At 45.2% G+C, this 23,512-nt stretch overlaps 2 protein-coding genes across 3 annotated transcripts; both read right to left on the bottom strand.

Annotated features, from left to right (window-relative positions):
* Window positions 1-3,727: 3,727 nt before the first annotated feature.
* LOC113489057 (keratin, type I cytoskeletal 15-like) lies at window positions 3,728-8,957 on the bottom strand. Of its 2 annotated transcripts, none has more exons than XM_026864565.1 (8): window positions 8,301-8,957; window positions 7,582-7,664; window positions 6,487-6,643; window positions 5,855-6,016; window positions 5,638-5,763; window positions 5,285-5,505; window positions 4,492-4,517; window positions 3,728-4,002 (listed from the first exon to the last, which is right to left on the bottom strand). In XM_026864565.1, exons 1-8 carry the CDS (start codon window positions 8,856-8,858, stop codon window positions 3,914-3,916), a joined length of 1,422 nt encoding a protein of 473 aa, XP_026720366.1. In that variant the 5' UTR covers window positions 8,859-8,957; the 3' UTR covers window positions 3,728-3,913. The 2 variants fall into 2 exon arrangements, with proteins under 2 accessions (XP_026720366.1, XP_026720367.1); XM_026864566.1 differs by having other exon boundaries at window positions 3,728-3,999; window positions 8,301-8,955.
* A 4,455-nt stretch (window positions 8,958-13,412) lies between these two features.
* Window positions 13,413-18,863, bottom strand: LOC113489062 (keratin, type I cytoskeletal 19). The gene is made up of 8 exons (XM_026864572.1): window positions 18,273-18,863; window positions 16,364-16,446; window positions 15,880-16,036; window positions 15,432-15,593; window positions 15,152-15,277; window positions 14,802-15,022; window positions 14,053-14,081; window positions 13,413-13,516 (listed from the first exon to the last, which is right to left on the bottom strand). Exons 1-8 carry the CDS (start codon window positions 18,720-18,722, stop codon window positions 13,485-13,487), a joined length of 1,260 nt encoding a protein of 419 aa, XP_026720373.1. The 5' UTR covers window positions 18,723-18,863; the 3' UTR covers window positions 13,413-13,484.
* Window positions 18,864-23,512: the final 4,649 nt, after the last annotated feature.

Here is a 23,512-nt window from a genome sequence, read left to right as displayed (position 1 = left end):
CACCCAGTGTTTGACTGACTAGCTCTGAGCAGCTTCGTAGCCTTCCCTAAGCGGCTTTATGCCTTTTCCTGTGGGAGTTTCCCTTCGATGAATGACTACAGCAACAAGATTGTGTCATCGTGAAATGTGCTTCCTCTTGGTCAATTCTGAAGCATTTATGAGCCTGCAAACACTGTTGTTATTTGGAATCACAGCCACATACCGGATTGCTTTCCTTTTGATTGTTTGGGTTGTTTTTGTTTTTTTTTTTCTTTTTCTTTTCATATTATAATAGTGAGGTGTGGCTAAAATCAGTAGGTGTGGAACGGGATCAGCTTTGCCTCAGACTTTTTCTAACCCTGTAGTTAATATGTTTTCCTGCTTATGAGGGGAAGAGTATCATCCATTACAGAATAAATGCAGAGCTGGGGCAGGGATGGGTCTCTCAAGACACTTTTTCTGTTGTAATTCTCAGGCTTTAGCATTGCAGCAGTCCGTGAAACCCCGAAACGCAGCTCGTTCTGTCGAGGTGTCGGTAACGTACCGAGCAGCTTCAGCCTGTATGAGACACGAGGCTTTAATGAAGTTATCCAACCTCTGGCACTCGACTCAAACTCCAAAGCGAGTAGGGCCCAGCTCTTCCCTTCAGCTGCCCATTTCCAGGCGAAATATGTGAGAATTAGGTACTTAATATTTTCTACTGTTTTTCTCACTATTTGAGGTGCGGTCATATTTCTGTAGCCTTGCTGAAATAGATAGTAATGCGGGGGTTTCTTGCTGTCACTAGTGTTAATACTATTCAGATATTTAGCTATGGAAAATATTTAGATTATGAGCTTGTACCAACACTCGGAAGATTCAAGTGATTATTTAAAGCTAGCAGCCCTAAACATTGACCTGGCAATCATACAAAAATAGTCTTTCTCGAAAATTACAGTAACCTTCTGCCAAACTGCTTCCATCAAATATTGAACGGGCAAGGCTGGCTTCTGCAAAGGTTTTCTTGTTCCTTGTGCTGGTAAATAGGTGGCAAATTGAGACGCGTTCCCATGGCAACAGCTGGGGTTTTTGAATTCGCCTTGTCTCGGAGTAGTTCTAGACCTCGGCTGAGGGGTGGGGTAGAGGAAGGAGGTTCGGGGGGTGGGATAGAGCTGCCTGGGCAGGGGCTCTTGGAAACGCTGCGGCTCTTTCTTTAGAGCAGCTGAAGGCTCAGCTCAGCAAGGCTCGCTCTTAGCACTGTTACTCTGCCGAGCGGTGGGGTCGGAGAGACCACATAAACCAGAACTACCCTGTTCTGGAAGAAGAGAGAAGGACTCTTGTTTCCTCTGTTTTATTTGAAATTTCTCAGTAATAAAGAATCATTGCACTTCATCCTTCCCTGGCATCCCTCCTAGGCCTCATCTTCTGACTAGGGCAGGTTTTGAGCTCCTCCTTGTGGCTCTGTCGGTTCTGCTTGGCACCTGGGGGTTTTCTTCTTCCCAGTGACGTTTCCATTGGGTCCATATTCCTTCTTACTGCTCCTGCACTTCATTGTGTGGAAGCACCAAACATTTTAAATTGTTTTGGGAAGTGAATCACTGAAGATACAATTTTCCAGCCAGTACCTGGTACGGCCATCACTGTTCTGATAACAGCTCCAGTTCGGTGTCAGCCCCGCTGCTTGGGAGCGAGAAGAGCTTGAAGCACCAGACAAAAAAAACACGAAGGCCTAGCTTGCAAAAACCCCAAATTATAATTGAACCAGTGATACCCTGTTGTTCGGTTCATCTCACCGGAGGGCAATTTCAGATGGAATCTTCTAGCCTGACAATTCAGCAAGTTAATGTTCTATACAATATTACATGGAAATATAAACACATGCGTATGTACATAATATTATGCGAAATAAAATTAATCCTTTGTTTCACGGGATTTCAGGAAATTAGCTCTGTGAGATTCACCGCTTGCCTGGCAGTGAGGCTGACAGTCTGTGAGACAGAAGAGCCTCTGCCTGACTCCCTGGTAGTTTCACGGAACATCATGCCGTCATGAAAAACAGAATTGTATTTTTTCCTGGCAAGTAATACAAAACAAAGGTGATCTGGCACATAGGAAGTGTTTCCTCCGAAGCTCAGCCTTTTCCAGCTGGAAAAGATGCCACACAGTTTTCATCGACACGTTGAGCATCCGTGGAAAAAGAACAAAAAAATTACTTCAGAGCCAGACGCGTTTTTTTTTTTTTTTTTTTTTTTTTTTTTTTTTTGTCAGGCTGGCAGTACGGGACTAGTCAACTGTTTAGTCCACAGAGTACGGACCGAAAGCAAATGGTCAGAGTAAGAAAACAAAACCCGGTCAGCAGATGGCACCATGAGATGCTGATTTCTTTTTGTTTGGTACAAGCTGGTCTCTGTAAGCTGGGGAGCTGCTAGGCAGGCCCAAACGTAGTCCCGAGTTGCTTTATTTGGGTATTGTTTACTGAATTAGAACATGAAAAGCAAACTGAGCTGGACAGACAGGCTGCAGTTTAACCATGGCAGAATATTTCGCCACCTGCGACCAGCAGCTCCTCCATCCGAAGTTCAAGGGGGTGCCTGCCTCTGCCCGCAGGATTTCTCGCTCTTGCCGTCTGATCCATGCATACAGCAGCCACCCGATTTCTAGATGAGGAAAAGATATCGTTTGGACTGTTTGGTCTGTCTCTGCAGGTAGATCGTGATGTCGCTTTGCAAGAACCTCTCCTGGGTCCTTTCCAGCGAGTCACCGCTTCTGACTGATCCCGCAGCCTTGGTCACGGCTACGCTGGTGCCAGCAGTGTAGATTTTATTTTTTTTTTTTTAATGTCAGAGGATTGAAGACAGAAAAATAATGGCTCTAAGGAGGTTGGAAGGCAAATACATAATTCTAGAAACAGTATAATCTTTGTAGATCCTATTGTGTGGACTGAAATACCCAGCAATGAGGCTACCAGCGAATTTTCCAAACAGGTTATGTTAGCAAAATACAGCATCTATGTCAATGTTTTGTATGCCTCCGAAGTTGGGATTCAGTAGCCTCTTAACTCTCAGCATCTCTCTTCTATTACCCTGGTGTAGATGTGCTGAGGCGAGGCTCTGGGGCTAATATGACAGCTACAGGAATGACGCCGCCCGTGAGCGTCTTCCGCGTGTGTGAAAACCAAAACGGTCACAGCAAACTCTGCCTGAACAGTTCATGTCCCCTGGACCTTGCCTAGTGTTTCCCCGGGAGCTAAGGGAATTTGCCTTTTTGCTGAAGGGAGTGCAGGAACAGAAATATATAGATGGAAATTTTTTTTTTTTTTTCAGAGGTGCATTTTATTTGTGCATGAATTGTAGTCGTATCATGCGATTTGAATTGGGAACAGAGAGCTTAAAGTTTTGTTGCGTTATCTTCTCTTTTTTACCGATACTAGCTTCAGATTCCTGGGAGAATCTATTGGCACTCTATATCTGTCTGATCATCATAATCTTTGTTATTATTATTATTATTATTATTATTATTATTATTATTATTATTATTATTATTATTATTATTATTAAAGTTATTAACGTAACTGTTGTTATTCACTGGGCATCTCTCGTTTTGGGTTCCAGGAAGCACTGTGGCAGGGAGGGGGTATGGTCATGTGTGTGGCAATGCCATACCGACTTCAAAAAAAAAACCCCAACATTAGACTGGATGTATTTGCACAAGCAGAACAGAAACTTTATTGTAGGTCTTTTTTGTAGGGGAGCCGTATAGCTACTGACCCACAGAGCCAAGCGTCCATGCAGAAAGGGAGAGCAAATCTAAGGAAAGACATCAAGTGGTTGCACAATCTTGGGTTACATTCTTGTGATATGGCAAAAGCAAAAGGTTATTTCTCGTAGCGTGAGCCAGCGTGTGGGCTGCACTGGTTTTATACGGTGTCGCGTGCAAGAGGGGACTCAGTATTTCTTTACTGGAATCTCCTGTCACGAGCAGAAGCAGGTTTCCCATCATCTTCCATGCTCACGCGAAGAGGTCTTCCACTGCTCAGAAATGCTGCTGGAGGAGAAAAAGAAAAAAATCAGCTCGGGAAAAAAAAATGCTAACACACTGAAGAGCTGTGGGATTGGGTTTTTTGGTTTTTTTTTGTTTCCTTCCTCACAAGATCTTTTCGCGTATCCAAGGGGGCACTGCCTTTACATCTTCTCTCCCTACTGGTCCTCATCCAGTAAATCTTAGAGTGCACATCACAAGTCAGATTTGGATGTATCTTGTACGTTGTGTGAATCAGCAGAGGAATTTAGGAATATTTGGGAGATTTTGATGTTTCAGAATCCCATGAGGGGCTCATGCAATCATATTTACCAGCTACTGGTTTCAAAAGTGCACATAAGATAAAATATTTTTTCCTCTAAATAATAAAGAACGTGGTCATTGCGGAGAGAACGTAATCTGTGTTAGTAAGTAGAAATCCTAAGCCAAAAAGATAGAATAGATCCTATTTTGTGCATCCGTTTCAGCCCCACTTTAAATCAAAATTTTTCTTACCGTCCTTGGGGTTCACTCCTGACATCCTGTAGAAAAGAAGAAATATTTGGTTAATGATCATCACTGCCCCTGCCCATGATGTCACACTGCTGCTTTCAGGGGGCTGTTGCTGAGGTGTGCTGGCACTGGTGTTAGGGTTGAAGTGCTCTCTGCTGTGGAGGCTGCTCGATAGAAAAATGAAGAGCAGCCAGACCACTTCTTGGTCCTGGTAAGTCTCTATATACTTCTCTCCTCAAAATTTTATCAGCTGGAAACACTGTAAGGAGCTGATTCCTCCTCAGAAATCAGAAGTCATTCCGTCTATAGATCAGGTGTGAGAAATACGCACTAAAATGTAGATTTTACTACAGGAAGCTGTGGTCTGTACCAGATTTTTGTCTAGTAGAGAGTACTGGTGTGGGATGAGGAATATTTTCACCTCTGTGCACAAAAAGCTAAAGCAGTCCTGAGAGCAGGATTTTACTGGTTGCTTCAGGCTGAAGGCTATGATGCTGGTGCAACAAGAGGGTTACGTAAGGCATACATATGGTGTCTGATGCCTTCTGTAATTCATTGCAGTCAAAATGGTTGCGTTTATATTTTCAAATCATCAGCACAATTGATCTGGAGATTGAGCCTGATTGAGCCTGGGATTTTGCCCGGCAGCTGTTTTGCCGCTACTCAAAAGGCTGCATATGCAGGGAGGGTGATTTAGTGATGCGGAGTCGGCTTAGCAACCACAAATTACTGCTTTACGACGTGTCACGCTATTAACTTTATCTAATCATCATGGGATTTGCATAAAGTAACGTACTGAGAGTCCTGGCCCTCCAGCAGCTGGCGGTACGTGGCGATTTCCTGCTCCAGGCGACTTTTGATGTCCATGAGCATTCTGTACTCCTGGTTCTGACGCTCCATGTCGCACCGCAGCTCGCTCAGCTGCTCCTCGACGCCGGTGATGAGGGCCTGAATCTGTGCCAGCTGCGCGCAGTATCGTCCTTCTGTATCTCGCAGGTTGGCTTCCAGTCCAGCTTTCTAAAACGCAGTGACGTGGGGATCAGTTAGCCTGCAGGTTTTGTCCCCCAGCGGGGGAGAGACAAGACAGAGGGGGAGGAGGGGGAGAGTGTTCTAGCGGTGCCTCGGGGTGTGCATGGCGCGGCTCCGTACCATGCTCAGCTGCGACTGGAGCTCGATCTCCAGGCCCTGGACCGTGCGTCTCAGTTCTGTGATCTCCGATTTGCTGGTCTGTATCTGCTGCGTATGGGTGGCTACCTCGCGGTTCAGCTCATCGGTCTGAAAGGGAAAATAATTCAAATTTTTGGGGAAGAGGAGGGCCCATCCCACCCCATCTGCTGGGGCAGTAAGTAACGAGGCGTAACTATACCTGAGTGAAGAACCAAGCCTCGGCATCTTTACGGTTCTTCTCAGCCAGAGCTTCGTACTGTTCCCTCATCTCAGAGAGAATTCGGGTCAGGTCAATGCCAGGAGCCGCATCCATCTCCACGTTGACGGTTCCGCTGAGCTGATTGGAATACTCCTTCATTTCCTGCATGGGCAGAAGGCACAGGACACACAAAAAAACTTAGTCTCTCTCCTCCCGTATACCTCCTGCCATCAGCAAACCCATGTGGTACGCAGGACTGTTATTATCAAGTATCACAGGTGGAACACACATAAAAATGTTTATCAGATTTTCTCTCTGCACGTGCTTTTCTGCTCCGTGTACTCACACACAACACACACGTGTTCACATGTAACGTATGTTGCTTTGCCTCAGTTTAACTCAGCGATCTATCAGGTGCTTATCGATGCCAAACTCTAAGCGATAGCTCTGAACAGATTGGAATCAGAGAAACGCTTCTCAGGACACACTTTGGATCCTTTTACTATTAGAGTTTGCTTCTTAAGCTGTAATGCTGTCATTCCAGTTTTTTGTTTGGATTTCCTCCTCCCCACCCGAGAGGCACAAATTCCAAAGGGAAGTAATTTCCTCTCCGCACTGTTACGGAATCTCACCTCCTCGTGGTTCTTCTTGAGATAAGCCAGCTCCTCCTTCAGCGTTTCGATCTGCATCTCCAGGTCAGCTCTGGACAGGGTCAGCTCATCCAGGACCCTGCGCAGGCCGTTGATGTCGGACTCCACGCTCTGGCGCAGGAACAACTCGTTCTCGTATCTGCCGTTTGAAAAAGAAACAAGCTCTGGAATATGTACGAGTTTATATCCAGCAGAGCTATAAACCTGTGAAATTTTATATTGAATGTAGAGGAACAGTTGTCTATAAATGAAAACATATTTATTGAAAAGGGGTGTAAAGGGAGTAAAGATGGTTTTTCCGACATCCAGCTATGACGTAGGAAAGTACACGCATTGCCATCCCATCTTATTCATGACATTTCGCTCTGCAGAACCTGATAACGATTATCAGTACCAGTGGAAAAGTTGCCACGGAGGACAGTCCATTCAGTATCCTCTCAAATTTGGGGTGACGGGAAGCACAGATTGCCCAGTTCTGCCCAGGCCATGAAAAAATACAAACCTGCAGGTACGCCACTGCGAGATAAATCAGTTGCACAAGTACCTGTATCATCTCTTCAGCAGTGTCCGATGTACCGCTGAGTCCAGGAGCTGGGTAAGCCCCAGATTACTCTTTGTCTTTCTTTTCTAAATTTCAACTTCTTTGAGAGAGAACTGCTGCAACCAAACCGTGATTCCTTCATGCCTCTCTATTCCTTTTAAGTGAAAAATCCCAATCCTATTCCTATCTTCTTTTCCCCTGTGATTTAGGCCAGTAAAAATAGTTCAGGGTATCACTAAAAAAAAATAAGGCAAGAACTTTTTTTTTTTTAAATGTAAACAGCTCAGTGATCTGGATGCTGCATTCTATCACACTTATATTCTGAACTGATCCCTCATCACATTGATTCTGTTTGCCAGGGTTTTTGTTTTTTGTCAGAAGTTATCAAGGAAAAAATACCTATCCATAATTTCAAAACGTGTTCTTCAGTGACAAAACATTATTTTCTAGATAAAATGTAAAACTAAACTTCAGAAGATTGTTCTGAGAGAGAGAGAGAAGGAGAGAGAAGATGAATGTGCTCCAGGCAAACTTACTTCAGTCTGAAGTCATCTGCAGCCAGCCTGGCGTTGTCAATCTCCAGAATGACTCTGGAATTGTCAATGGTAGCGGCAAGGATCTGGGAATTGAGAAACACGGAAAAAGGTTCCTGTGAGTAACGGTGAAATAGCAGGGTCCTGAGTACACGGTAGGTGGTTCCTGAGGCTGCAAACCATCAAAGAAGGTAGAAACAAATGTCACGGGTTGAACATGCTTTATGGATTGCAATAGCTATTTCGATTTATTGTTCTTCGGCCACGCTGTGATTCTCACAGCTTCTATAGAGAAAAACCAAAAATGCCGAGCGCTTTTCCACAGTGCATACGCAAGTCAGAGAGCTGAGATAACCTTCGAGTACCACAAATTAGAAACGTAATTAAACAATATGTTTGCACAAGCTAGGAGGAGTCTTCCTTCAGCCCTTTCAGGCCCACCTGACACATTCTTTACTATTTGCTTATTGAGTAAATATATTGATGATTCTGAACACATTTTGCCACGTTTTGCTCACTTTTTAATTTCAACAAACGTCACATTTTCAGGATAACGTGTTTGGTTTTTAAATTGAGAAGAAGCTACGCTTTTCTGCTGGAATTTGGAGCTGAGGAACTCAATATTTATTCTGTAATTATTTTACCTTATTTTAAAGAAGTGAAATATGCAGTTCTACAACTCTAATGCATTTTTATAGCTCCTTTACCTATGAATGGCATACCTTGTCTCGGAGATCTTCAATTATCTTGTAATAATTGCTGTAGTCCCGGGCTGGGCTGGTGGGAGCTTGCCTCTGATACCAGTCTCGGATTTTAACTTCCAAATCTGAGTTTGCCTCTTCCAGGGCTCGTACCTTGTCCAGGTACGAAGCCAGACGGTCGTTCAGATTTTGCATAGTTATCTTTTCATTTCCAGAGAGAAGGCCATCACCACCACCAAAGCCCCCACCGACTTCAAACCCTCCACCGAAGCCGGCCCCTCCGCCAAAGCCAGCCCCTGCGCCGAAGCCGTAGGCTGCGCCACCGCCGAAGCCGCTGTAGCCACCTCCGTAGCCACTACCAAGCCCAGAACAGAGGCCACCACCATATCCCCCTCCCGCAGAGGAGACGTACCTCGCGGAAGAGATGGAGACACCCCTGCCACCGGATCCTCCGTGGATGCTCGGAGCTCGGCAGGTGCCTCCCACTCGGACCGAGGAAAGGCGAGAGCTGCTGCTTCCACCCCCCCCAAAGCCACCACCGTAGGTAGAGGAAGAGCTCTGCATGAAGGAAGTAGCCATAGCTGCAGCACAGGAAGGCGCTAAGGTCAGTTATTCAGCTTGGTAAGAAGAGGAAAGTATGTGCCTTCGCTGCCCTGGTGCTTCTTTTATATCCTCAAGACAGGGTGTCAGGAGACAAACCCAACTGGCAGCCCTCCCTCCAAAATTCCTCCTCCCTAGAGGTGAGGCCAATTATGATGACATTCCTCACCAACAGAGCTGGCTGTACATCTCAGGGGCTAGGGCTTGGGGTTTCTTTTTTTTTTTTTAATTAAACAAAAGGGATGATTCAGATGAGTGTTTTTTCTTCAGGCTATAGTTCTGAAACTTGGATTTACTTCTCTGACATTTAAGAATGGAAAAACAAAGCGAGTTCAACCACACCCACTTACCCATTTACAGCAATCACCGCGGCTATTTTAAGAAATTCAACTTTTTGTAAAAATGAAGTCAAATTCTCCTTTCATTGAAAAATGTGCAATCATCGGTTCATCTCCCCATTATTTCTTCTTTTCTAGCCATAGTTTTTCCCATTAAAAATTTGGAATTGAAGTTGATATGCTCTTATTTCTGTTCTTTGCTTGAACTAGTGTTCAGACTTTAGAGACCGAATTTTTAGTACCAAAGGCATATAATGATAGCATTGCACGAGGAGCAATTAGTTTGCATCAACGTGCAAGGAACCGTGGGCACACTTAATTTACTAATGCTTGTGAAAGAGTGAGGAAGGGCAATACGAGATTGAAATAAATCAGTTAACAGGAGAAATGTGAGAGGAGTAACTTCCCGTCGCTTTTGAAGAACGTAAACAAATTTGGTTTAAGATGAAACTGTTCAGATAGCAAGAAATGTGCTTAATGCCAAGATGCAGTACGAAATGAATTATTGAAAATAAGATTCGAGAAGCACTTGGAAGAGTCTTCTTGATCCTTCGTTTAAAGTGGGAGTCTGAAACAGCAACATATTTCGGATCTAATAAATCGCTAGGGAACCTCAAAAGGCAGCAGTTCAGTAACGCAGCTCTGCTCATGCTGTGTAATTATGGGAAAACGGGTTTGGGAGATTTTAAAGGCAGTATTAACTGCTTATTTACCCTGCCGGGGTGTGTCCCTGGGGACAATGTGTATGTGGAGTGTGGCAATAGTGTGGAGTTTGAAGAGCGAGCCCCATTCTCTTTGCGCAACAAGGTGACACGCTTCGGGTGAAAGCCACAAGTGGCAGCTGAAGAAGTAGGGGTATGGGAAGACAGTAAATGGGTACTGGGGCACGTAAGGGTTGGAGGAAACGGGGCGTTGAGAGGGGGGACAAAGGCAGGGACGAAGTGAAGGTGGGAGGAACTTCCTCTGGTCTGTAGCTCAGAACCACCAAACCTGCTCTAAAAGAAAACTTGGAAATAAAGATGCGAAGGGCCGTGTTTGGTAACAGCAGAATGGGGAGCGTTGGGTTTCGGGGTTTTTGACAGCACATGTCAACAGAAAACGAGCTTAGAATTCAGGGTGGGTGATGTCAGATCAACCGAGGCTGCTGGAATAACCCGAGGGGTTTGCTGAAATTTGCAGCCGGTTTGCAATTTCAGCGCGGCCTCGGGAACGCGCAGCCTTGCTACGAGGGGCAGATGCGTACTCGGGGGGAAAGAACCGACCGTGTGGCTGTGACACGCGCTCAACGGCCTCGCTCTGAAAATGTCCACTCACTCTTCAGCTTGGGTGGAGGAGAGGGGTGTTTCACAGTTGTGGAAACATGTTTCCATCTGAACCTGGCCCCTTGCCACAGCAGTTCAGTTTTGCTGTGGGGCATGTTAATGGTTCCGTAGCTTGCCAAATCTGTGTAGCTCCGAGAGTTAGTATCTCAGCTACAAGTTGGGACAAACTCTCCTAAAGATAAAAAGGTTTCTTTTAAGACCCCTGTAATGTAAATATCCGGAGGGCTGCACGCCTCTAGGGTTTAACTCTGAGGGATCCCACAATAAGCAAGATCAAATTCCATTAAAAAAAAAAAAAAAAAAAAGTCTAGAAAAATCAGTTCTAGAAAACACCACAAACTTTAACAGGAAACTTTGGGCATTTTTCATTCTTTCACTCAGTCTTTACAACTTCTTTGGAAGCTTGCTGGTGAAATACGCTTTGCTGCTCTGTCAAGTGCCCTCAAGATTGTTATCGGACGAACCCTTATAACACCCAGATGACAGATACAGAGCTGTTTATTCCCTGTAGAATATTTGCCTTTGGGAAAAACAGAAATAAACCAAGCAGCCAATAGAGATTACGTCTAGAACATAATTCAGAAAAAAACCCATAGCGGCAGGGATGCTGTGGCCTTTTCAGTTTTCTGTAAACCATCAAACTCGCATCCTTAGGGTTTGTCCCCCGCGGTCGCGCACGTGTAAATGCGGAGTGCAGCACTTGCAGGCCTGAGGCTAATCCCTGCTTCGTCGTCTTCGCTGTGTGTCCCTTCACGGTAAACAGCTACTTCTGAACAGTTCCTAATGCGTTACTAGAAACTGTCAATAGCATTTTCAAACCAAGGAAAGGTGCCTCAGGGAAGCCGCGTGAAGTTTGGAGGTGCTCAGTCACGGATCCTTTATTTGCAGCTCACTTCAGCTGCGGCGCTTCACACGTATTTTTCTAAAGGGAAAACAATTTCACTTTTGAGGGCTTAAGCACACTGACTGTGGTGAAAGTGGAATGGTAAATAAGTCTCTACCTCTCCACCGAGAGCAGCCTGCTGGCAAATGCTTGTGCGAATTCAGCATCCGCTCACTCATCGCGTTTATTTATCTCGATTCGTTGGTTTATCGCTGTCTCTGGGTTGAAGACTTCTATACCAAAACCTACATGCTTTATGGCATTTTATAACAGGCTATGTAAGGCAAAGCCTGCCTCAGTGAAAAATCACATACATTTGGGTATTTACATGAATAAAAAGTTTAGGAATCAAGTGTTTTGATTAATATTTCATAACTGAATTTCAACAAGTATGTGAAAAATCATCTGGCTCTAACTCAGTTCCAGGTCTAGGTATAATTCTATATACAGTTGTATTCTTTGCAATGATTATTTCTTCATTTTAGCTATGTTATAGCTGTCATTTAAAAAAAAAAATCAGTTACGTTTCTCTATAAATTCATGAGGTTTGGAATGCTTCCAGATTCATAACCTCTTGGGACTTTAAAGGAACATCTCCAATCAGGGCTGTCTCTCTCCTGGTGGAGATCCGTGTTGCTCTCATCATTCTTCATTTAACTCTTCTCTGCAGCTGGAACGTGAACTTAAGTTTACAAATTTTTCTCCTTGTAGTCTGTACAAGGAAACTGAAGCCTATTACCTGCTGAAGTAAAAAGCTGTATTCTGTTCTCGCTACCTTCACTCTGAGATTTCTTATCCAACGCCTTGACACCCAGTTTCACCCTTTGCGCACTACTGAGTGGTGCTTGCGGTGCGTAAGCTCCTCGATTTGTCATGTCTGACAGAGCCCTCCTGGAAGACATCCCCTGACATGCCTGTGCTGGGCAAAACTCTTTCATTCCTTCTGCGAGGGGATTAACGGCGTTGACACACTTTCGCCTCTCCTTTTGGGAGGACAGAGAGTTCCATTCAAGAAGCAGCTTGTTTATCATCGTAGTCTTTGCTGATAAAACCATCACTCAGATATTACGAACACTTCTTTTTTTTTTTCTGAACAAAACTCTAAAATGATAGTCTGAGTGATTTTATATTAAATGTTTCACCAGAAATCCTTCATTACCCTACAAATATGGAACAAAATCAATAAAATTATAAACTAAACATTAGGCTATAAACCCAAGAATTCTAGCCTTTCCAAGATTCAAGTCTCCGAAGCTCCCAATTTCTTCAGCAGACTTTATGAATGAATTCGATTCTTGGGATGGTTGGAAATGAAATTATTGACTTCTGGGGGCCCCGACTGGAAGCGATTACGCTTCGAGTTTCAGCTGGGATAACATCCTTTCCATGGCATGAGAAGGAAGGTGGCTAAAGTCGGTGCTAAAGGTTCGTTACCTCTGTAGGAACTGGGAGAGTGAGCGAAGATACCTCACGGCTGTTCCTCACTCCTATTTGTTTCTGCAGGAGTTATCTTCAAGTGATTTTATCAGCTTTGTATTTTACCCTAAAAACCCGTCTCCCAGCTCGTCTTACCAGCATCGTTTAACATCTCACTGCTACTGCTCCACAGCCATTGCAGTTAGAAACAGAACTCACTCCTGAGTTCCCCCCCCGCGGAGGGATTGGGGGTGCTGCTGCCTCCACAGTCAGAGCTCCTGCCGGCCGGAGGAGCTGGAAGAAATGGGAGAGGGAGCTCACGCCACCCACAGCCCCTGGGAGCATTAAAACCCAACTTCAGGAACAATATCACGATAACTCCAAGTCAGATTGCAAGAAGAAGATCATCTTTATTAGAGTAGATACAGCAATTCAGTGCGTAAGAGAACTAGAAATAATCGAAGAGCTAACCCAGCTCGCCAACTAATCACTACAAAATGGATGAATCTACCTAAACTTTGTGTGGCCAAGAGTTTTCTGTGCTTTAAGAGAGCAGTTTCCAGCAGTCTAGAGGGATTCCCCTCCGATTCCTGTGTGCTGTCTGCTTTTTCTCGTCTTGAAGATGACATTTGCAGGACGCTCAGCATTATTTTCCATCTGCCATCTTGTCTCTCTTGTCTACAGTGATACGGAGAGAAGAACAGCGATTACTGCAGCATAACACACACGAGACCACTCCGCAGTGGGCGCTGAGCTTTACTTTATGTCTCGTCTCTCATCCCCTTGTCTCCAAAGTGTTCTCCTTCCTAGCACTGATTTGAATCATACATCACTTTTACAATACAGCTGACCTTTAAAAGCTCAAGGCAAGTTTTACTTGCGTGTTCATACAATTCCCCTGAGCTGGCCAAGCTTAAATTTCTTGTATCCTTTCATCTGGGGGAATGATTAGGCACTTTGTGTTTTACTTAGCCTTTACCGTAGCACAGTCTGAGATTTTTGTCTGATGCCTAACATCATTTAATGGCTGAAATTTGTTAAATTCTACCCAGTCATCATTTGCGACTTAGTAGATTTTTTTTCTGTGACATGAATGAGTGCAGCAGCCCAGTCTCTAGGACAGACACAACTACCACAATGTTTGCATATTTTCTGTTAGAAAATAAAACTTCCTTGGCTTCTAAAAGGTTTCCTGAAAGAGAAAGAATTCTTACCGGCAGTTCCAGAGAGGGGGCCAAATATCCTGTAGAACAAAGAGAGAACAGTTGAAAGGTGAAGTAGAACATCCAGTGCTCATGAGATGAGGATGTAGGGAAGCAAATTCTCTATCAATCGGGTACATTTTGTATACAGAGGGAGAAGAGATGGTCATCAACTTGCTCCCCCTTGCAGCTCAGGAGAGGGAATTGTAGGAAACATGTTTTTAAACAACTGGAAGGGGAAGAGACAATTATGGAAAAGATGGAACAGGGGAAATCAAAACCTTCCAACTCCTCCCTGTGAGGCACTTTCCTCCTTGGGACTCTGTGTGAAACGAGAGCTGTGCTCCCGCTTCTCTGCAGAGCATCTGCTTCTACACTGATCCTGTGGGGCAGGAGCTACTGAACCGGTGGTGACAGGAAGTTTATGGGACTTTGGTGTTAATCTTTCTACTCTGTAAACCAACACTGACTGCACCGTGTTTCCTGAATGTCAAGCAGCTGATGATTAGTAACGGCTTTAGCTGGTAGTCGCATGGGATCTCTTGCACTGCTTGTCAGTTCACCTTTTTGCTTAGAAGCTCTCTGAGGTACTCACTCGATGTAAACGGGAATTGTAACATTTCCAGCTCTACCGTGGTCCAGAAAAATTAAAAATTTTCGAACCCTGGGGAGTATCTGAAGTTGTGTTTACTGTGGTGCACCACGGCATGGTCAGACTTTGAGAGGCGAAGCCAAAAGGTTTTCTGCAGTGAGTTACTTACTGGGACTCCTGGCCTTCCAGGAGTTGTCGGTAAGTAGCGATCTCTTGCTCCAGTCGAGTCTTGATATCCATGAGGATCTTGTATTCGCTGTTCTGGCGCTCCAGATCGGCGCGGAGCTCAGCCAGCTGGTCCTCGATGCTGCCGATCAGGCCCTGGATCTGCGCCAGCTGGGCGCCGTAACGCCCTTCCGTGTCTGCCAAGGTGCTTTCCAGCGCGGCTTTCTGAGGGCAGGGCGGTTGGAGGGAAACCACAGAGAGGTTGCTGCTAAATGCAAGGCTCCTCGTGGGGGGAGGGATTCCTGCCCATTTTGGTAGGGGGGGGTGTTTCACGCAGTGCAAATCTGAACGTACCATGCTGAGCTGGGACTGAAGTTCTATTTCCAGCCCTTGGAGGGTGCGTCTCAGGTCGGTGACTTCGGACTTGCTGCTCTGCAGCTGCTCGGTATTGACGGCTACCTCGTGGTTCAGCTCTTCGGTCTGAAACAGGGAAAGCGTGACACGAGAAATACGGGGCCTCTGAGCAGAAGTCATACGGCTTTCGCAGCGGTTCTCCCTGTGTTTCAGTAACGGTTTTGTTTGTCTGGTGGATTTTTTTTTGGTTAGTAGTTGTGTAGTATGGAATTTTCTCTACCTTGGTTTGGAACCAGGCCTCGGCATCCTTCCTGTTCTTGTCAGCCATGTGCTCGTATTGGTCTCTCATATCAGCCAGGATCTTGGACAGGTCAATGCCTGGAGCAGAGTCCAGCTCAACACTGACTTGGCCGGCCACTTGCCCTCCCAGGGCGCTTATTTCCTGTGTGGACACAGCAGAGGGAGACAAAAGAAGGTACAGTCAGAAACTGAAAACATCATGAACTCTCCATTCTTTCTTCAAAGACTAAGGTCTGGCTGACTCCCCTTAAATACTCCCAGGGCTATATTTAGTTTTCCAGTCTACACAGAAATCTTCACTGTTGGAGAGCCCAGGGCAATCCTGGGGGACCCCACATTTCCACACGCTGTCTCTCTAATCTCCCTTTCTAATGTGTTTCTTGGTTTGGGGTTTTTTTTTTGTGTTTGTTTGTTGTTTTTATTTTTACCTCCTCATGGTTCTTCTTGAGGTAGGCCAGCTCCTCCTTTAAGTTTTCAATCTGCAGCTCCAGGTCTGTTCTAGCCAGGGTCAGCTCATCCAGGACCCTGCGCAGGCCGTTGATGTCGGCCTCCACGCTCATGCGAAGAGCTTGTTCGGTTTCAAACCTTAAAGAAGCAAACCAAAATGGTTCAGGTTAGCTGATTAAGCCAGCCCACCATGACACACATTATTTGCTATAAATGCATCCGGTTTTGTAGGATTTATGATGTACCCAGTGTTGTCGAGCATTAAACCTTTCTCCACATGTTTTACACAACATAAAATTTTCCATGGTGCAGATGGTGCTTTCAGCAAATACTCAAAGGGCTGAACTGCAACGACAGGATCAGACCGGTGTTCACACAGAGGTTTTATAGGCATTCCTTTCTTTTTTTCGCAGCCACTGCCCTTTGCCTGCTCAAGAGCCCTTTTTCCTTTCAGAAATTACTCACTTGGTTTTGAAGTCGTCGGCAGCCAGCCTGGCATTGTCAATCTGCAAGACAATCTTCGAGTTGTCAATGGTGGCATCAAGGATCTGCAGAACAATCAGAGTTCGTTGCTGAGGCTGAAACAACCATATGAACTTCTTTCCTGGTCTGAAGATGAAAGAGTTAAGATTCTATTTCATCTGCAGCTACACCAAATAAAAGTGTATTTTGGTCTCAGTAGGGAAGTGCCAATGATCTATAGCAAACACGTAGCACAGGTTTATCACAGTGCTTGTCGGTTTATCACATGATTGTCGGTTACGGACAGGTCCTCTTGCTCTGGGCCGGCACATGAAGTGTCTCAGCCCACAGTGAGACAAAATTACGGGCTGGGTACGGGGTACCCCTGGGTATTAGAGGGACGGGCCTTTGGTGAGTCAGGGGGTAGGTGATGGTTTAGGACCGAAGCAAGAAACCCGTTTCCTGGAGAGATGCAAAGGAAGCAAAGTCTCTGCAGCCCCTTCCTGGCAGAATTTGTTCTCATTTCAGATTTTCTTAACAGCGGGAAGTGATTACAAGGTCTGTGTGATTTTAAAATAAACGGCGTGTTTGTGTTTTGTAAGCACTGTGGGTTTAAATCACTTTTGTGTCGTCTTTGAACGCATTTTTGTTTGCTAGAATATCCAGGGTAGTGGTTATTGATTCTTCTAATGCATCCTGAAAGCCTCTACAGGAAATTTTGTTTATTTAGAAGTAATCCCTGTTAATTTTTACCTAGAAAGCATGTCTCTTTTGCCTGCCACTCTTAAAACTCAAAAGGTCATCCACGAAACCAGCTGGAACAACATTTTCTCTCCTCTAACTAAGGGGAGTAAAAGGCAGGAGGGAAAAGAACACTAAAAAGAAAATCCAGAATTCTGCCTTTACAGTTTGTCAAATCAGTAGAGAATGTGAATGGGTTGAAGCAAGGAGAAAGTGAACTGCGTGGGAGCGGTCACGAACTTCAAGCTGAACTGTGAAAACTAAACCTCAAGTTTTCTTTCATTTATTTGCAGAGTGTAATCAGCGACTCTGTACACCTTCTGGGGCGTGTATCATCGCAGAGCGATCTGTTATCAGGAACCCACGGGCTGTTGGGGCAAATCCTGCGTTCATACACGGCATGGATTACTTCACGTCTGCCTTCTCCCATAAGCCAAACCTTTCAGAACTCTCATTTCAATTCCAAACTTAAGGATGTGAAATACGAAGAGAAGTAAATGCAGGGTGATGAAATCCTGAGCCGCCGTCTTCACATTTACAAAACTGTGCTTAACCAATTTTCGGTTTTACTATTGAAGCAGCGTGTGTGTGTGTGTGTGTGTGTGTGTGTGTGTGTGTGCCTCTGAAGTTTTCAAGCTATATGGCAGGCAACAGATCACAGAGATGGGCAGGCTGCTCTCATCGTTTGGCTCTATCAGTATATATGTGGTCATACATGTGTATATGACCAGCATGTGTGTGTATGGATCTGTGTGTATGTGTATATACACATATATATATATAGTTAAATATTTTATATATATTTATATATATAAATTCTTAAATATATATATATAATATATAGTGTATATATATATAACATATATTCTTAAATATATTCTTTTATATATATATATATTGTTAAAAGCAAATATTATCGGAGAATTAAGCACTAAGGCATCTCTGCCTGTTTTGTACATTCTCTTAGCTAACATTTTAAGAAGTCGACAGTTCCATGCTGATGATTTTCCACCCCGCCCAGTCACTGCATATTTATTTCATCTTTCTCTCCCTCCCGTAACCTGCAATGCCTTCTGGGTGTTCTCCCAGTGAAGTTTTTCTCTTTGGGTTTTTACGCTTCTTTTTTAAGCGCCAACCCAAGGTGATTTTTTAATGAATATTAACCACCTACCTTGTCCCGAAGGTCTTCAATAATCTTGTAGTAAGGACTGTAGTCCCGAGCTGGGCCTGGTCCTTGCTTTTGGTACCAGTCTCGGATCTTAGTTTCAAGATCAGAGTTGGCCTCTTCCAGCGCACGCACTTTCTCCAGGTAAGAAGCGAGGCGTTCGTTCAGGCCCTGCATGGTCGCCTTTTCATTTCCCGAGAGGAGGCCGTCGCCGCTACCCGAACCACCACCAAAACCACCACCAAAGGTCCTGCTAAAGCTGCTCCCATAGCCACCGCCCAGGCCGCTTCCTGGGCCAGATGAGACAAATCTAGCAGAAGAGACCGACACCCCCCTGCCACCCGAGCCCCCGTGGATGCTGGGAGCCCGAAAGCAACCTCCGCCGGCACGGACCGAGGAGCTGCCGGGCCGCCCTGCCACGGAAGAAGTCATTTGCCTGAAGCTGTAAGTGGCCATGGTGAGAAATACCAAGGGCCTGCAGCTCACGCCGTTTGTGATCCCGAGGCAGCAGCGTGTGCTCCGTTCCCCCACCCCACCTCTTTTATGCCTGTGACAATGGGAGTTGTCTCCAGAACGTGTTATCTGAGACCCGTGGAATTTATCAGCCTTGAGCCTTCTGCCAACACGGCGATTCCTCTTATTGGTCAGTTGTGATGCAGTGGGCTGTTGCTTCCCCAAATACCTTCACGCAAGGGAGCCAATTCCCTCCCCCCCCCGGCCGTTGCCTCTTGAAGCAAAAGGTGGGATTCGGCAGAGGCGTTGCCCGGCTGAGGGGAGCGTCCATAAATCTACTTACAGTTTACCTACGTGGAAACAAAAGGGCTGGGAGTGCCCAGCCCTGCTGCAGCCAGCGCTGCGGCCATGGCGGTCACACGACAGCCTCCTGCAGGTAATCTCAGGAGGGAGTTTTAATACAGAGTGATTAAGTTAGTAATTGATAGACGGATAACAGAGCTCGAAAGGAGCCCAAAGGGTGAACAATATGTGTGATGGAACTGTTCCCACCCCTCTGTTTTCCTTATTTCCCTGAGAAAAATTCCTCTTTCAGAATTAACATTTTCACTGTTTCGTTGCTCTCAGCTCCTTCTGGGCTGACAGAGAACATGCCTCGTCTGAACGAGTCTTGTTTTCTACAGAAGCAAGAATCCTGTTCAAGGAACCGTAGCTGTGTTCGTCGCAGGGATGGCGTTAAACTTCCCTGAGTTCGCAGGGAGCGAGCAGCGACGGAAACAAGTGCCCCATGATACTCGTCGTCCTGGCATGCTACCGAAAGAGAGAAGTAAACAGAAGAAACGTAATCCCTTAGCCTTCCAGTCTTTGAGATTCATGAGAACGTTATTTCTAAAATGTTCAAGTCCAAGATGGATTTTCAAAAGCAGTGTTGCTTTTGTTACCGCAGGCTCCTCCTCCACGAGCATCGCTAACATGGGAGTGGATCCTCACATCTTTTATTTGATGCTGTTTCTCTCCCTTGGCACCCCTCGCTCCCCCCCAGACCTCTGGCACTCCCCAGGAGAACTGCTCTGAAGGAGGAGGGGCTGCGCTGACCTACCAGCGCTTCCAGCTTTCAGCGAGCAGCCAGGCCTGGGCAGAAATTCTGCCACTGACAAGTGCTTCCGCTAAACGGAACCTTTGGAGCACGAGATACGTGCTTTGACGTTTCAATGAGAGATCCATTTGATACCAAAATTTAAAAAAATTAAAGATAAGCCCGATGAAATGCATGCTCTGTGCGAGGGCCCGTCTGTCTTTCTGTACCCTTTAAAAACGCGTCAGGCACTTGAGAGCAGGCGTTAGCGCTGTGCTCGCTTTGTGCAGAGAGGAGTATCGAACCGCGGGGCAAACACCGGCGGGGCAAAAGAACAAACATACAGGCTGGAAGCTGGCCAAGGCACCTGTTCCAGCAGCCCCATTGGCCTGTTTCTAATTGTGAGGCTGGATCAGGAAGAGGAATTCTGCCGTGACTCAGGTGCAGAACGTATCGCCGGAGATACACCCTATACGTGCCACGCTTCACCTGCCCCTGGTGCTGCAGCCCGGGGACATCACGGCTGAGGTCTCGTCCTGCAGAGGCTCCAGCTGGCACAGTAAATCCCTACAGCCTTTCCTAAGGGGTACAGAGGACGCTTCTGACTGCCAAGGGCACCCTGGTCGTTCCTTCTGTAGATCTCAATGTCCCGTTCAGCCCTGGGTAGGAAAAACCTGCCCAGCAGGTAACTGTTCCAAGTCTGGTGAATAGCTGAAATAATAGTATCAGAAAGTTACCGTCTGCCTGCGGACAGAAGGCAAGCTACAGAAGAACAGTTATTTTATTGTTAAATACTGAAGTCCATGGTTAGAGCATAAAGGACATAAGTCCGTGTGCTTTTCTTCACTGAACAGAAATGCAAGAAGCTTAAAGCCGAACAGGTCCCAGGGCATTCAGATTTGTCTCCTGCTGCCAGGAGAGAGGAGCATCCCTCCAGGCACTCCCACACCAGGACCTCAGAGCAGTGCATTTTGGGGTTTTGCAAAATAAAACGCACATTTATCATCCTGCATAATATGTTAGGGTGCAGTTCATGAGAACCGGGGTCCGGAAGGCCTCTGCATTCTCTCTGAAACCCCTTGGGTAAAAGCAGCGACGATCATGTTAAACTGTGCGAGTGTCGATAACGGGCTCTTTGCTTCAACATGCAGGGGAGAATTTCCCAAGGAGCGAACTGCGATTCTTCCTGGGAGTTTGGAAATACGTCTGAAAGCGTCAGGAGGGGAAAAGCTGGGGGGACACTGTCAAACGGAGTAACTATTTAATCTTATTTATACCGCCAAATATATCTTAAGCTTCTAGTAGCAAATCAGTCCCTCGTGCAGCGTTTTGACTGAAGTTGAATTCAGAGTTTCCAGAAAGGTTCTGATTTTAACTTTCCATCTCTGTTTTACTTCAGTGGCTGCCAGTGTTTGTTTTTCTTGAGACTTCCTGAAGGTGATAACGTGCTCAAATGCTTGGGAAAGCCTTTAGCGTGGCGAAGTGTTTGCTCAAGAAAGTGCTTTTATCTTCTGCATAGTGGTGGGTTGTTTGTGTGTTGTTTGTTTTTTTTTTCTCCTACTACAATAGACCTAATTTATCGTAGGCTCAGCTTTTCCCTAGAAGAACTATAAGGAGTGGTCAACAAAGGGAATTTCCTTTATCTGCAACTTATCTGGGAGTAAGGGAGACACATTCATTAAAGTGGAGTCACCCAGGGACTGGTGGAAACAGTCCCCGCCCAAGCTCCTGGCTGAGATCCGCTCCTGCTTTACCTTTATCTGCTCTGCTAGTCACTGCTGCTTTCTAAAACTCTGCGTTATTTTTTCAGGGTATTTTCGTCAGTTGTCCTGTAAACCACTTTTTATTGCCCTTGAGTGACACTGGCACATGCTTCACTCTTCTCCCATCCTGATAAATTTGCTTCCAGGGGTTGCTAATGCAATTACAGTTAAATGAACTCTGTGAACGTTTTAACTTACTTTATGGGTGCCTGCAGTTCCACAGATGGACGAATGAGCAAAGTCAGGTTGCTATTACTCTGAATTTTCCTTTTAAATCTTCAAGTGTTTGCCCGTTCTGATAATTCGTCCTTTCTACCTCAGCTTCCATCAGTGAAAATGTGCTTCTTGATTCTTTTGTGTGCACATTTTCAGTCTTCATCTCTTCTCCTGTTTGTCAAAACCTTGGCTGCCCCACCCTACCGATCGTGTCATATGCCCTCTTAAAACCACGACTTTGTATGTTTTTCTCTCCTGTTGAAGATCATAGGCGTGAAATGTTGAGTCTCTTTAATTCAAACTCAAAATTTTCTATTTTTCCTTTTAACTTCCTCATGGGAAGTACCGGTGATAACAAGATCTGCAGCTGGCACTAAAAGAAGTGTTGAACATCTGCCTGAGACACAATTCTTAGCTTTCTTGCTTTTATATCACATCATTAATCTCTCTTTTTTTTTTTTTTTTTTTTTTTTTTTTTAATCCTCACAAACCTTGCATTGCCATATATTCACCAAATGTGCCAACAGGTTCAAAGACAAGAATGTTTATGTGCTGAAAAGGCAGGTCCTAGCGCGTGCACAGACAGCTGTTAACCGTTTAAAAAGAGGAGCAGAGAGCAACACTTTTAATTTTCCCAAAATCACTATTTTTGCAAAGTAGAGGGGATGTGATTTGGTGAAGAGAAATTCATGTGGGTGCCCTGATTTCTGCGCTGAAAGAGGTGAGAAGTAAGGTCATATAAGGGTTCAGGTTTAAAAGGAATTGTAAGACACAAGAGAACTCATTTTTATCCAGGGGTCTGGTTCTGTCATGGCAGGAAATAAACAGCGGATCGGTGATTTGAGCTGAACTTGGAAGCTATGGACTCCTGTTCAGTTACAGGCTGCTTTAGTGATGTTGGGACGTGTCATTTAATTTCTCGGTATTTGTCATTTATATAATATTTGAATAGATTGGTATGAGGAAAATACCTAAAAGATCACGAAGAACTCGTAACTGGAAGCAGTGGAAATACTTGGTAAATACTTGAAACTGGATGTGGTGTGTACTTTTGGAAATACCTCTTTACTCTCTGTTTCCCTGGAAACATAAATAGCTTTAAACCCTTGATTTCTCTATCAGTCCAGAACTGTAATGATAATGCACATCAAGGAGTAAAGCACCCGAGACAGGAAAATAAAATACAGCATGATTAAAAATGGTGTGGGAAGGAAAGATCGGTTAGGAGGCCAAGCCCTGACGAGTGAAGGACAAGTCACTGGGTATATTTTTACACTTCCTTTAACCGGTTATCGGGTTGGTAAATCTCAGCAAGGTATGATGGGGCTGGAAACTATTATTAAGAGCCAAACGTCTGACTGATGAGAGGCTGTGTTCCAAAAGTCAGGTTTCTGCAGGCAGCAGTGATAAAAGCACCTTAGGGGCCACTGCCAAACCCGGAGAGACTAAACCTGTCCCAGGCCTCGGAGGAACCGGGGCCGTGTCGAGTGCTTGCTGTGCCAGCCACGGCGCAGCGGTGACTCACGCTCTAGGAGGGGGCCTGCAGCTACTCAGAGGCGTTTTCCCGTAGGCCACATGGAAAATTCCTGCTCAAAACCAAAAAAAAAAAAAAACAAAAAAAAAAAAAAAAAAAAAAAAAATCCCAGATTCGGTAGAAGTGGGTTTCACGGTACAGAGGGACGTGAGCTTTTTTATTCTGTTCGTGTCTGTAAAATGCTTGGAGAGCATATTTGTATTAT

The sequence above is a fragment of the Athene cunicularia genome (genome assembly GCF_003259725.1).
Source record: "Athene cunicularia isolate RWA chromosome 27 unlocalized genomic scaffold, athCun1 chr27_part1, whole genome shotgun sequence".
Lineage (NCBI taxonomy): Eukaryota > Metazoa > Chordata > Aves > Strigiformes > Strigidae > Athene > Athene cunicularia.
The sequence above is the reverse complement of the archived record's forward strand: the minus strand, read 5'-3'. Positions and strand labels throughout refer to the sequence as shown.